The following is a 13,792-nucleotide window of genomic DNA, read 5'->3' as shown; positions in this document are numbered from 1 at the left end:
TTGATTGGTAGTTTCATTGCAAAGCAGCATGGTTTTACATTCCACAAATTTAATCTAACATCCCATCTATTACTACACATAGAGATGCATATCATGCCTAATTGGATTTTCTACAAATAACTGACAATATCTAGACAATATCTAGTGCATGATGATGATGTAAGTCATGGAGGATATAATAACAGTCTGTTGTTCTCCTTAATCAGTGAACAAAGCAAAGGAAACCAATCACAAATGTCTAAGGTCATAGCCATCTTGTCATCTGACTCACTGTATATACAGTATTTGCACTCAGAAAATGTCCTGCAAACAAATTAGACCTCAATACATTCACTAGTAAAAAATAGATAGTTCAGTGTCATATTTCTGCTGATCACAGGGTTGCATTACACTGTCCATTTGTCTTCATTCTATTTGTGTGCTCCAAGTAAATTTCTCAATTTCTCCTCTGAGCTGCAAGACCCCGGCCAGGGTTAAGCTCAAATAACCAGCCAGTTCTGAAACCTATATTAAATAAGAAATCAATCACTGGCCTCCGCAGTATGTGCGGGCAGCTGCAGTCCCTCTCGAACATGAAAAAGGCTGACATTTGCAAAGATGACTGCAAGAGCGAAGCAGTAAAACACCTAATTAACTACCAGACAGAAACGGACAAAAATCCCGATTTAGTAGACTAACAAGGGTATTCAATTAAACTATAGAATTACATCCGGCAGAGAGCAGACTGGAAGTATCTCTGAGGGACCATAAAGGCTTTAATTAAAACCTTTAGAAATTAGCAACACGTTCCACATTAAACACACAAATTGATTTTCCCAGCGTCCCCTCCTCTTTTGATATACAGTATTCTCGTATTTCACAGAAAAACAGTGTAAATGACTTACACATTAGCATTTCCATGAAAGAAACAGCTCTATTTGTAAGCTGGCTTTAAGAATGGAGGACACAAATCTTTGTTCAGGAATATGTTGTGTGCAGTTACAGTATGGAACTGAAATACTCAAACCATCTATTGGTCTTTACTCAATCCACTAGATAGTTCTACAGTCTATCTTTTAAAATATTATTTTGGGTTTATGTACACTGAATGATGTTTTTGAGACAGAAGTTACTTGATACAGTTGGCTTTACAATGGCTTGTATGGGGGCATTTGGATATTGTAGTTTAAAGCAAGGAAAAATGTTTCAAGTCACTCCAAAAAGCAGCTTGCACAGTTATGTTTCCAAACATACATATAAACAGATTTATTTTATACCGTTTCTTCACAATGATGAGCATAAATATTTTCATCTTGTGTATTCTTTCCGAAACAAAGGACAGAACTATTCCGAACTGTGAAGTACGGAAGGATTAAGGCCTACCGTGATGCTGTAGGTCTGAACACTGTGTCAGAGGATCACCATTCCGGATGTCCTGACGTCTTGTTCGTCTGCAAACACAACAGCAGCAGCAATCAAGTACAAGTATTGGTGTAGTCAGTGCCACCATTGCAACACTCATGCATAAGGCACAGTATAACTCATAAAGAGAGTGTACTTCATGAAATGGATGAAGTCATCATGCGCTATCATTAATATGCATTTGTAACAGTAGTTTTTGACAGAGAACAAGTCATTTTGATTGGTTCTTTGGTATCAGTGATTGTAGTCCCACCAGGAACTGTAACTCTCCCAACAAAACAAAATGGGTTTTTTTTTCTATGTGTAATTAAGCAATGCTTTGGTCTCCATGGTGAGACGGTGAGAGCTTTGTTTGGGTGAGCTTTCTGCGTGTATTTTAAATCCAAGGTCAGGCTTTGCTCTTCTGCTGCTGCAGTCTCAGTTGCAAATTCATATCATTGCAGAGGTTCAGCGCTCGGATCAATAGACGGAACCAGCACGACTGGCTTCTTTTACAGGGCGAGCGCCATTTGCTCCGTGAAGCTCGAGAGCAATGTTGAGCTGCGGTAATGTGAAGCTAAAATCAATAAAGCAACCGAGCTTTCTCTCGGAGGTAGGCTGATTAATCCAAGTGCGGGCTAAATTTCCTCTCCTCTTCTCTTCAGTCCTCCTCCAGAAATGTACTGGGAGGTGTGAGGAGCAATGCTTATGCTAAACAAAATGCTCTGGGTGCAATTTATCTTTCTGCTAGGATTTTTTTCTACGTACCTTCAGGCTGTTTTGCCTTTGAAGATGCAGGCTTTTATTCACATGTTTTCTCTTTGAGAGAATGGTGCCAAGTGCCATACGGTATGTACTCTATCTCTAAAAGTACAGATGCCTATGAGGTCAGAACCCCTATATAATGTCTACAATATGCACAAGACCGCACTGTGCATGTTGCCTCAGTATGTTCTTCTAATACATTTGTACTCAGTATAGAATTATAGAATCCCACAGGACTCAAATTTATACTTTGATGTACATATACTTATCTTCCTTGTGTAGTTCTAGTCAGTACTATCAATATGTGCCATACAACAGAACAATATGTCCAGGACATTTATGTACAGCACAATTTAATAAACTAAAGCACTACATGCTCTTACAATGTACTTTTTTCAGTTAGTATTTTACATAAATATTACCTTATTGAACAGTATTTTTTTCATAGTCATACATAGTGTTTAGCTGATAAAACAAATTTTATTGTGCTCAAAGCTCTTTAAAAAGGCTTTCCCAAGCTTTTGTTCTACAGTGTTATATTTCTTTCTGACATTTTAATGGAAAATTTTTATTGAAAGACTGCACATATTACAGGTCAATTCACAGCCAGATCCAGACAATCTTGTGTTAAAACAGAAAATATCTCAGAACATAGAAATCATTCTGATTTCAGTAAAAAAACGAATGTTGATCTTGATTCTTCTTCTTCTTATTCATATTATGATAGTGGTTATTATGATTATTATGATGATGATTATTATTATAATATATTATCCTGCCAGTGATGCTACCCTAACCTAGTTCAATTAGACCAGAGGTTTTCAAGTGAGAAACAGGCCTCCATAGGGGGGCGCCAGAGAGTTTCAAGGGAGGAGTGGAGGGGAAAAGATACTCGCAACCAAATCAACTAACAATAAGCAACCAATTCAGAGTTGTTTTTAGTGGCTATCAATTTTGAGTTGTCTCTCTTTTCCACTAGGCTAATCTCTTCTAGCCTAGGTCAGGTGGAGTAGAAATTATTCAAGTAAACAATACGTATTTAGTTAGTAGGCTAACCCATTGTAATGTTATAGTTGGGCAGGTTGTAATGCTATTAATGTACATTACTCAGCAGTCGCTAAGGAACCATTTGTATACTAGCTAGCTATTGGAGAGATTTCCGAGTGAAGCAGCACTGCAGCCTCAAACAACCGGTACCAAACCAAAAGAGCATAAATAAGATGACCAGTACATCTATTTGGGAGTTACCTCTCCAGAATTGAGTGATTTTCAGTGTTATTTACAAAGACGTGCAGGCAAATGACAGCATGTGACCAGCGAAACTTTGCCGACATTTAGAAACAAAGCATGGCTAGGTAGTGACTGAACAATCTTGTTTGGTGGTCTTTGGGGGGGGGGGGGCATAATTATCCAATGTTTTCTGAAGGGGGGCCCACTGTCTCGTCCTTTGAGAATTGAGACCTTAGCCTAACCCCTATACTGTCTTGTCTATTCATCGGACTGTTTAATGGAATTAACCCACCAAGCAAAACAGATAAGATCCTTGGCATGTACTGAGCTGAACCCAAAAGCTTTTTCGCAGATGTGCTGAAGAGATCCTAGTATTCCACACGGAGGGTTAAATAACTCCCTGTGAGCTGCAACGCCTTCATTTTCTCACAAACATTGCTGCAGAGCCCGTGCAAGCCTTGGCCGCCTGTCTGTTTCTCTGTTCTCCGCTGAAAACAAACATTTGGAGAGGGCTTGGCCACCCCCCGTGGCGCTCTCCCAGGGTGCCCTGCGGAGAGGGATTTGGGCGCGGCTGTACCTCTTAGCGGTGGGGAAGTAGCGGGAGCACTCAGTGCCATCCCAGGCGCAGTAAGGATCCCTCGCCAGGCAGCACTCGGCGCAGGCCTTGCCGTAGACGTCACACCGGTGCAAAGGCATCTGGGAAACCCCGATTTCAGAGCCCAGGTAGAGCTGTTGCTGTGGAAATAAAATTAAAAAAGGGCTTTCGTATAATGATCCTTTCGTGTCGATATCAGGCAAAGGGATGCACAAGAATGCACGGTTGAACAGGTGGATAAAGTTTTATTGGAAAGTTTTAAGAAAGTTTCATCCTGTCTCTCACCATAGCCAGGTGGATGGGTGAATAATGAATTGGTATTGATATTGCGGTAGACATTGCCCTTGCATTCTTCCTTACCTGAGCTAAACTGGAATGACATAACTATGTAAATACTACTTAAAAAACTCCCCAACTCATGTAAAGTCCAGTCTTCAAGAATAATGCCTAAAATGTTTAAAAATGACCTCTCTGATCTTTGATGCATTCCACACCCGTCAACAGTTAACACAGTGTAAAAGGAAATATGCTTGTGATTTCATTGTTGTATTGATTTCTTTTCCCCTTTGGGAAAGCTGAGCTTCGTGTCGACAGACACTGAGCCACGTTCTATAAGCAGTGTTTCTTTGAAAGGGTCATGATGGTTTATGCATTCGCCTTTTCAAACAAGCTCTGAAGGTTCTTACTTTCAACCTCTAAGAGACCTTTTGCAAAACATTTGTTATAGCAAGACAGTATATGTGGGCTCCGCTCTCTCTAATTTCCTGTAATAGTCCTCCCTATCAATGCAGTCCTGTTCAGGGAGAAGATGAAACAATCTAACAGGAAATTACACACACCTTTATTACTAGGCTGCTTACTTTTATATTGGTTCAACTTTGAAATGTCATCTCAAGCATTCATTCCCTCGGGATGTAGGATTTGCATTGCCAAAAAGCCCAAGTCCTGTGCTTGTGTCCCGTTGCATTGGAAACCTGAGGAATGACGAGCTCTTAAGAGAACCCCCTAAATTCCATTCATGTGCATCTGGCAATGAATGTTTTGGAGGGAGATGAAATATGCCTGTAGGATATACGCATGTTTGGTTTTGCAAATTGGAACAAAAAGTTTTGTCTTGCAAGAGCAACAAATATTGTTCTGTCAGGGCATCACTTGCATAGAATATTTGATTACTTGCAGATGGTTCATATAACAGATTCTCCTGACATTCTTCTCCCTACACTGAATCCCTCCAAAGGTCTTATTAAGACCACTCTTCCAATTTGTTTGGTGCGACAGCTGTGGCAGAGTTATCCTGTTTATAGATACCTGACTATTTTAAATAAGAAAAGAAACCTTAAGTTACCTGCTTAGTGGAAAGCTCCATCGCTGTGATGGTGGTTGGTTCCTGGAGAGAGATTCACAAAGAAAGCACATATCAAAAGGAGGTATAGGGGGTGAAAAGTCACCATTGGGAATGAGTGGAGAGCAGCTCTGATGCAGATTATCTGCTGCTATTAGTTCCACTGCTGGTGTTCTGCTCCAGTGAATGGGGGTTTATGAGCAGTGGAGAATCCTGAGAGGACTTGTTTTGATATTCCTGGGCTCTTTGATGTTCTCAGCTCAACTCGTGTTTAAAAAGAGCACCTATATCCATACAGGCATTTGCGGATGCCCACGCATGCCCATGGCTCCACCCTCTGCTCTCCGCCATGTTGCCCTTTCAGTTTGTGCACTTCAAAGGCCCCCAGAGCTCTTCTGAGGAGATTGCCACCCTGCGGCTATGCCCTGGAACTGAGCTGTCCAATTAGCCACAGGGTCTGCTTTCTGCCAGGAAGTGCTCTATTTAAGTAAGCCATAAACCTTTTGGAAGAAATTATTTCTGAAATCAAGTGACTCTTTCATTATTTTATGGGTAGCTTGGGTTGCTCAAAAAAACAAAATGGCTTCTCTATATTGTAGGCCCGGAATGAGTTTTCTGCTATGCTCTGAAAGTTGCCCCCTGAAAGCTCTCAGGTTCATAGTTTGCCAGATGGTTGGAATAAATCAGTGTCTCCATTCATATTTCCAATGTTTATGTTTCATTTACCCGGAATACAGTCATCTCCTCCAGCAGGACTTCCTCCAAGTCATGCCAGGTCTCTCTCGGTATGGACACCACTTTCAGAACAGTCCCGATATCTTCAAAAAAACAAACAGGAGCTCATTACTGCTGCCTTGCTGAACTGCATTATATGTTGCTATGGCATTGGTTTCATTTGTAAAGAAACATGATGTAACTTTAAAACAAATGTGTTTTTCAGCTACAAGATATCTGAAAGTAATTTTTTAACTGAGCACACTGACGTAAATTGAGGTTTGGTGTTTTTTCCACAAGGGAGGGGGTAAACAGCAAGTGTTGTGTACCTTCCATAGAGTCATTATTCTCATCTGTGAACTATAAACCAACCATCAATCCCATCACTAGATCACTGATTGGGTGATTTATTAACTGACAGCACAACACAACTGAGCTGTGTTTTAATCTTGATACTCCATATTAATTATCATGTATCAAACAGATGTGTACAAGCACCTGTCCCGATGAACATGACGTCATACTGGCCATCCTCTGCCTCCACCCTGTCCACCACCATCTGTGTGAACTGGTAATCCACATCAGTCTTGATAATTATCGGCCGGTTGTTAATTGGATGGACGGCATTGAACATGGCAGGGTGGCCTCTTGCAAAGGTGATGACTTCATCAGGTAGGTCCTTTGTGGAGTCGAATCCACCGAAGGTTTTGCTTGGGCACTAAGGACCACCAAACATAAGTTATTAAACAGAGTTTATTGCTAAACATTTTTAATGTGCTCAGCACACATGCGCATCCTGGGTGACTCACCGTTCCTGGACGTGGATAGGGCACCCTCCCCTGGAAAGGCACCCACTGGTAGTTGGGTCCGTCCCTGTGGGCATAGGGCCCCAGGAATACCCTCCTCACGTCTGCCATGTTGTACATGCACACCGCCGAACCCTTAAAGATGTTACTGAGGGCAAAAACACAAATACATTACAGTCAGGCTTTACTACATCACAGATTAATCTAGGTGATAAACTGCCTGCTTTAAGCATTTAAAGCCACACACTGATTGTAACATTTACTGAAAAAGATGTAACTCTATGCTAATTTGTACAAATTTTATTGTCTTGCAAACTGTACTGATTGTCATCACTTGCATAAGTTGAAGGTTCAGATGTTCTTCTCTCAGAGCAGTAATATCGAATTGTATTTCTACTTTATCTTGAATCAGGATGCTTAGGAAATAATAGACACAGTAACTGCTGTCAAATTCTTCACATTCTGTTATTTATTTTTCATGGATAGATAACAATAAATACATTCCCCAATACCGGCTGTTTAAATCCATGCAAGCGCTCTATTCTGAGCCATGCGACTGTTGATCACAGCGTAGAGCCCAGTTCACTCATGCTGTAGAGGTTCTGCTGGTGGAGCAGCCCACTGCCAGAAGGCATGGAGAGATGCCAGAATGCTGTTGCCAAACATTACACATTTTGTTTTCTGGGCACAGGCCATCAACACGGTGGCAGAGGTCTGGGCATACCACCAGGATGTGATAAAGAACGTTGCCACTTTGGTGACAATGATGAAGTAGGTTTCTGAACGTGATGTTGTTTCGCACACAGTGTCCCACAGAGTGTGTCCAGACATGGTGGTCCTCAGTATGCCACTCCATACAAATGTGTATCAAAAGGAGGGGGCGATAGACAGTAGTTTGATCTTGAATTTTGAATTTTGGAGGAGTATTGTTGACCCTCTGCCACTGCTTTATGCAATAGTTCTAGCACTGATCTCCTCCAGTGCTGGCACAAAGAGATCAGTTTCCTTGGGGCCCTATCTTGGGTTAAGAAAATTGAACATGTCATGTGTGGTAGAGCAAGTGGACACCTGTCCATGGATTAAGCGAGCAGGACTGCCTGGAGTTTCCTGTTCCATATCATGCTACTATACTGTACATCCCTCAGAAATGACCATTCTGAGAAACACAGCAAGGGGTGGAATAACATTAGTTTATTGTGTCTAAAACAGTTTTCATTGGCAATAATAAAAAGTACCTGGAGGTTGTGAACACGCCGTATATGATTGGATTCTTGGGATCCTTTGAACTCATCAGGAAGATGTCCTCTAAAATGCGCATACAAAATAATGATGACTTGCATTTGTACAACTCCATTACAAGCAGCCAAATGTTCTTAAAAATTATGATGGGGATTGGTCATATCCCCACCACCATTTGTATCTGACACATAATCATCACAAACACGCCGATCACAAACATATTCACAGTACATATATGAACACTTACGCAGCTCATCAAAGTGTGTGTCAATGCCATTGGCTCCTGGCACAGAGCAAATCAGTCTTGCTTTCAGGAAGGTGGTCCACTTATTCACAAGACTCCTGTGGCCCCCAAAATCATTCTGTCAAACACAGAGACAAACACTCATCTGAAAGAGTTCACATGTGGATATTATTTTACATGTTATTCTATTCTATTTCACTGAGGCCATGTAATTGAAAGAAGAAAATGATTTGGCTGACGACTCTGACACAAGATCCTTGTAAGAGAATTTAAACATTGGAATTTTAATGAGGAATGGTTTGGGTTTAAACCAGATGACATGACACAGCAACTGTGTTGGAACAAAGAGGTACTGTAGTCAATCAATCAACGCCCTGCCTGGTTTCTGTTTATTGACAAAGACAGAGAGAGAGAGACACTAGGTTGTCCTTCCGGCAGTTGACTGATTCATTCTGAAGCTCGTTTTTTTCTGTTTATCTTTGGTGGGGCTGACAGTATATAAATCAGCAGAAGAATAACAGTGCAGATTTATGATTTATATGAGCCAATTATCAATACCAATAAAATAATCATAACAATAAAAAAAATCATGACCCAAATCAAAACAACCTGTACAACAAACAAATTATATAACAAAATATATTACTTGTAGTGACAAGATCATGCCAAAATATCAGACCTGTAACAGAGAACCCATTGTTCTCTGCTCAGTTCTATAGTCATACTGTAAACATGAGTGCACATGAAATGCTGAAGGCACTGACATTTAAAAGCATAGATTAGCAAAGATACCAATGAATAATAAAAAACAAGAAGAAAGTAATGAAGACTACAGCCCCTTGGTTCAGTTTGGAGAGAAGCTGAAATGAACAGACAGACTGTGAAGACAGCACTCCTAGAGGAAATAGGCTCTCAGCAGCTGCCCATTAAATCACAGCTGCAGTGTAAAGTGACCTAGCCTGAGCTTAGCTGCACTAACTGACTCTCGCAACCAAAGGGATAGACAGTGTTGGCCCCACCTTTATTAACACTTGATTCCAGTTTAGACACAACATACGGGGGGTCTGCCACACACCCCTGTTTGTTTGGAAACCACCGGCAGATAACACTACTTAAAATGTTAAACAGGAAGGAGAAAAAGGAAGCTGCCGTTTGCAAATGTGAGGTTTATTTTCCATCGGATGCGGATCGGTCCGGCTGTATGTGAGAGGAGTCATTACCTTACAGAGCTGCCCGATCCTGGCGTGCGTGGCTTTCCCAGAGTGCTCTCCATCCATGGCGTTCTCCCGGAAGAACAGGTAGATCTTATCATCCTCCGGGTTGTCACTCTCGGGAATCAGGTGAACATTCACAAACCTTGGGTCTGAACATCACATACACAGATGCACAAAGGTGTATGAATATGCTAGTATGTTCTAAGGAGTATCAAGCTATCGACACTAACTTTGGCAGGCTTTTGGCAGTTCACCCAAAAATAAAATAAAGCTATATTTACACTTACCTGAACTGTCATCTATCCAACCTGATAGTCTTTCTGAGATTCAGCATCCACTGCAGCTCACCCTGATACAATGGACCTCAATGGTGCAATTGCCCAAAAATATATATTTGAAAAACTCAACCGCAACATATCTTTCAAAATATGACATGGTTTTTCACAAACGTCTCTCAAAAAAGCATGCAAATATTGGGGCGCAATGTCAACATTGTTAAAACTATTGAAACAATGACGTGCTTTAGTGGGACTTTGCATGGATGTTCATGACTAACCGTGTCATTATATTTGTAAAGAGACATTTATATTGAGTTTTCTGAATGTACATTTGGCACTTTGAATATGCACATGCATTGGCACTGTTGGGGTCCATTGTATCAGGGTAAACTGCAGCAGATGTCTAGGCTATGTGAATTTTACCTTATCCGACCTGTTCTGTGGTTCTTCTAATGAACTTCAGTACAGTATGCACTCACTGTACATAGCTTTGGACAAAAGTGTCTGCTAAATAAATGTAATGTAATGTAGAAGACTTGTCAAATCTCAGCGAAACTATCTGGATGGATTGGATGGATAGCTTGCACTCTGTGGAGGGGAAATATAGGTACCTATTTCATTTTATTTAAAAAAAGGCCCTTTAATAGGACTATCATTTGAAAGCAGAATGCTTGACAGGCTGCAGCAAGATGAACACCCTTCTCTGAACTTCCTGAAAATGACTTTCTTAAAGTGCAGCCTCAGCCAGAACAGATTGAAGAATATGGCATACTGCATACTGTACTGCCTGAGACTAAATGATTAAACATCATTTCATATATCATAACTAGACTTAATAGCCAGAGAAGCTATATGGAACTCTGCTGTCTGTGACATGCTCTGGGAGAAGGAAACTGTACCAGGTTACACATTGGTGTATGTGTAATATGAGTCTAAATAAATGTATGTCAGGTTTAGGCTTTTCTTTCCATGCTAGAAGGAATCCTCCTGCTGATCAACAAGCAAACCAGAGCAAACCAGTCAGACAATGTGCCCTACAAACCATCCACTATGTAATATGGAAGCTTGAAGATGAAATTCATCAACATGTTTCACAGATTTATATACAGTATATACAGTATCAGTTGATATTTTTCAAACTCAGTGGATGTCATTCACAGTAACAATTAAAAATAAAACTAATTGGAAGTTCCTCACACTTTGGTTGATAGCTCATCTCATCTCCCCACCAGGGTATTTAAAACAGCAGGTTTTGCAGTCCTGTTGGGACTACTGTTTTCCCACTAAACCACATTAAGTCTGCAATCAGCTGGCCAGCAGAAACACATTAAATTGCTAATGAGCCCATGTTTTCTCACAGTCAGGGAGAGCTCTGTCAGCTGAGATGGCCACACAGCTCCTATTGACACAAACAATTGTACTGCTAAGGTCATCCTACTCAAACCTGTATACCCACCTCCCAGCAATGTCATACAAGCTGAAGCCAGCAAATGGCCAAAAGACCTAACCCCACTGATGAATAGTAATGGTGAGAGAGAGAGAGAGAGAGAGAGAGAGAGCATGAGAAAGAGAGTGCGAGAGAGAGAGACAGAGAGAGAAAGGCATAGAGTGGGAGAGTGATAGAGAGACAGGCAGAGAGAGAGAAAGAAAGAGACACAGAGAGAGAACATAATGGAGAGGGAGGAGGGAGAATGGGGCAGAAGCACAGGACTGATGAAATCAATGAGGATATTGGTATTGGTATATTGACAGGGCAAGTGGACTTGAACTGAGTTTAGCCCACAAAACGTTCACCCCAATGTCACACATCAGGGCTGCACAAATTATTGTCACCTCAAAAGATCTGCCCCACCTCTCTGCAAATCCATTCATAAATCAGAATTTCTAAATATCCTACGTTTTTCCCTGCCCATTTAATTCTCTGCTTTCTGGTGAAGCAGTCATCACTGAATGCTTTGCTATGGATACATTCATGACGTTACTGTAACAACAGGCACATACTGTAAGAGTACGCAATCGCTGTGTGAAATTATTCCAGCTGACCTGTTTCAGAAAAAGCCTTTTGATGCACATACACATTGTTCTTCAACAGCAACTGTGCACACACATAAACGTGGATAACGGAGACAAAGCGTGCTGACAAGTCAGACTCAGATTTCCATCTCCAGAATCCTTAAATCGCATTGCTTTTGAGAAACTAAATTTTAACAATGCGAACATTTTAAAAGGACAGGCCCAGCGTGAAGAAACATATGAAATATAATGTATCCATGGAGATGGTGTACACAAACCTGAAAGGACTAATGTTGCAGAAATGCAAAACGTTGCTTTAATTTACCGCGTATTCATTGCTAATGGACACAAAAATCCAGTCATTCAAGTATAAAAACCCAAGATACGCCACTGAAACAGAAGAATGGAGTAAGTCTTAACTCCCTGGGAAAATATGAAAATCTTAAACCTTAATTTTACCTATTGTGTTTTAGAAATCCCCTCTAAAGCTGACAAGTTGCCAGAGGGCACTTTCCTCCTTTCTGTTAATGTCCGGAGTGGGCAGGAGGCGAGTATGAATAGACAGTATCTGATAACGCTGATCCCCTTAATGCCATGTCAATCAGAGGCCGGATTAAGGGGAGGTGAAGGCGGCCATTGTGGCTCACGTACAGCTCTCAGTGAGCAGTAATGTTATAAAGGAAACCTTAAAAGGACCTGTTCTTTTGGTATAGAAAGGCAGTAATCCCTGTTTATTTCAATGCGAAACAAGCCGTTTCAGGATGTACGTACACACAGACCGCTTCACGCTTCATCACACCGTACAGTGTGCGAATGACAGCTGAACTCATTTAATGAGGACTTAGTGCTGAATTGTTCTATAGTGTGCTGACCAGAGATACACACATAAGTTTCTAAAACCACAGGTGTGTTCACTCTACTTAAAGCAAATGGACGGCTTTCCGTACCGTTTAGCCATCTGGAATCGTGCTGCTCCGTCCTGATTGGATGATGCTGACCCAGTGTTCGGAAAATGGCAAAGTCCCTGCCCATGAAGTCTGCTGATGTCCCAGAGTACAGCTCCCCATCTACGAATCAAGAAGCAGATAACAGTGTCAAGAACGTGTGTTCAGCACAGGAAGCAAATCGAAATAGGGCCACTCTTATTCACAGTATAGCCTTAGACAACAACCTATTTTAACATAGACTTTCTACTGAGAAAGACTGGAAATTCAAAATGTTGTGGGACAGGACACATGCATCCATGTGGAGGCTAAACATTTGTTACATCCTTGGTCTAGAAGAAATCAGGAGGCAAAAATATATAAAAAGTATATTTTGTCATGGACAAATGCCACTGATAAAAGACAAGAGGGGGGTATGACAGAATAACTTCCTCCAATTTTAAAGGCTCACCGATTAAGAGGTTTAGTGTAATTGAATCTGACTAGCTCTGGATGGGAAAAAAATACAAAATGAACCATGTCATGTCTAATTCCAGCCTTGAAATTTCATTCATAATCCCTGTGATTTTCCCACAAGTCTTGGGTGTTTCAATAAACACAGTTAATGTTTAGCAGGACAGTGTTCATTCTCAGATATCCCAGGTGCAGCACAGGTCCATATGATCCTTCAATTCCTCCTGATCTCTTAAGTCTTTGTCAGCTGAAATTTACACTTTTCAAAGTTTTCGAGTTCACTAGTGTTCGAAATTATCCAATGGATTCGCTCTCTTCATAAACAAGTCCAAAAGACAAATGTATCTTTGTTTAGGTATACAACTGCATAAACACAAAACCTAGGGATTCCTCTTATGGAATTTTTTTCATATTAGTATGACTTTTCAAAGTCAAAACACTTGAGTTTAAAAGGAAAGACGTCAGAACACACACGATCGCAGGCCTGTGTGTGCATTCCTCAGTCGGGGCCGCGGTTTCCGTCCCTCACACGGCACACGGCTAGCGCACAATGACGGGCACTCGGAAACCTATTC

The 13,792-nt window shown here is 41.0% G+C and overlaps 1 protein-coding gene across 1 annotated transcript in view; it reads right to left on the bottom strand.

Annotated features, from left to right (window-relative positions):
• Positions 1 to 13,792, bottom strand: part of sema3ab (sema domain, immunoglobulin domain (Ig), short basic domain, secreted, (semaphorin) 3Ab) — a 44,873-nt gene that overhangs the window by 5,154 nt on the left and 25,927 nt on the right. The window contains exons 7-16 of the mRNA XM_061250955.1: positions 12,768 to 12,887; positions 9,536 to 9,678; positions 8,319 to 8,433; positions 8,068 to 8,137; positions 6,836 to 6,980; positions 6,525 to 6,744; positions 6,039 to 6,130; positions 5,316 to 5,357; positions 3,953 to 4,110; positions 1,363 to 1,430 (exon numbers count right to left, since the gene is read on the bottom strand). Of these exons, the coding sequence (XP_061106939.1) occupies positions 1,363 to 1,430; positions 3,953 to 4,110; positions 5,316 to 5,357; positions 6,039 to 6,130; positions 6,525 to 6,744; positions 6,836 to 6,980; positions 8,068 to 8,137; positions 8,319 to 8,433; positions 9,536 to 9,678; positions 12,768 to 12,887 (1,173 nt within the window). The remainder of the gene's footprint in view (positions 1 to 1,362; positions 1,431 to 3,952; positions 4,111 to 5,315; positions 5,358 to 6,038; positions 6,131 to 6,524; positions 6,745 to 6,835; positions 6,981 to 8,067; positions 8,138 to 8,318; positions 8,434 to 9,535; positions 9,679 to 12,767; positions 12,888 to 13,792) is intronic.

The sequence above is a fragment of the Conger conger genome, chromosome 8 (assembly GCF_963514075.1).
Source record: "Conger conger chromosome 8, fConCon1.1, whole genome shotgun sequence".
NCBI lineage: Eukaryota > Metazoa > Chordata > Actinopteri > Anguilliformes > Congridae > Conger > Conger conger.
Note: the sequence above shows the minus strand (reverse complement) of the source record. Positions and strands in the feature narration are given on the sequence as shown.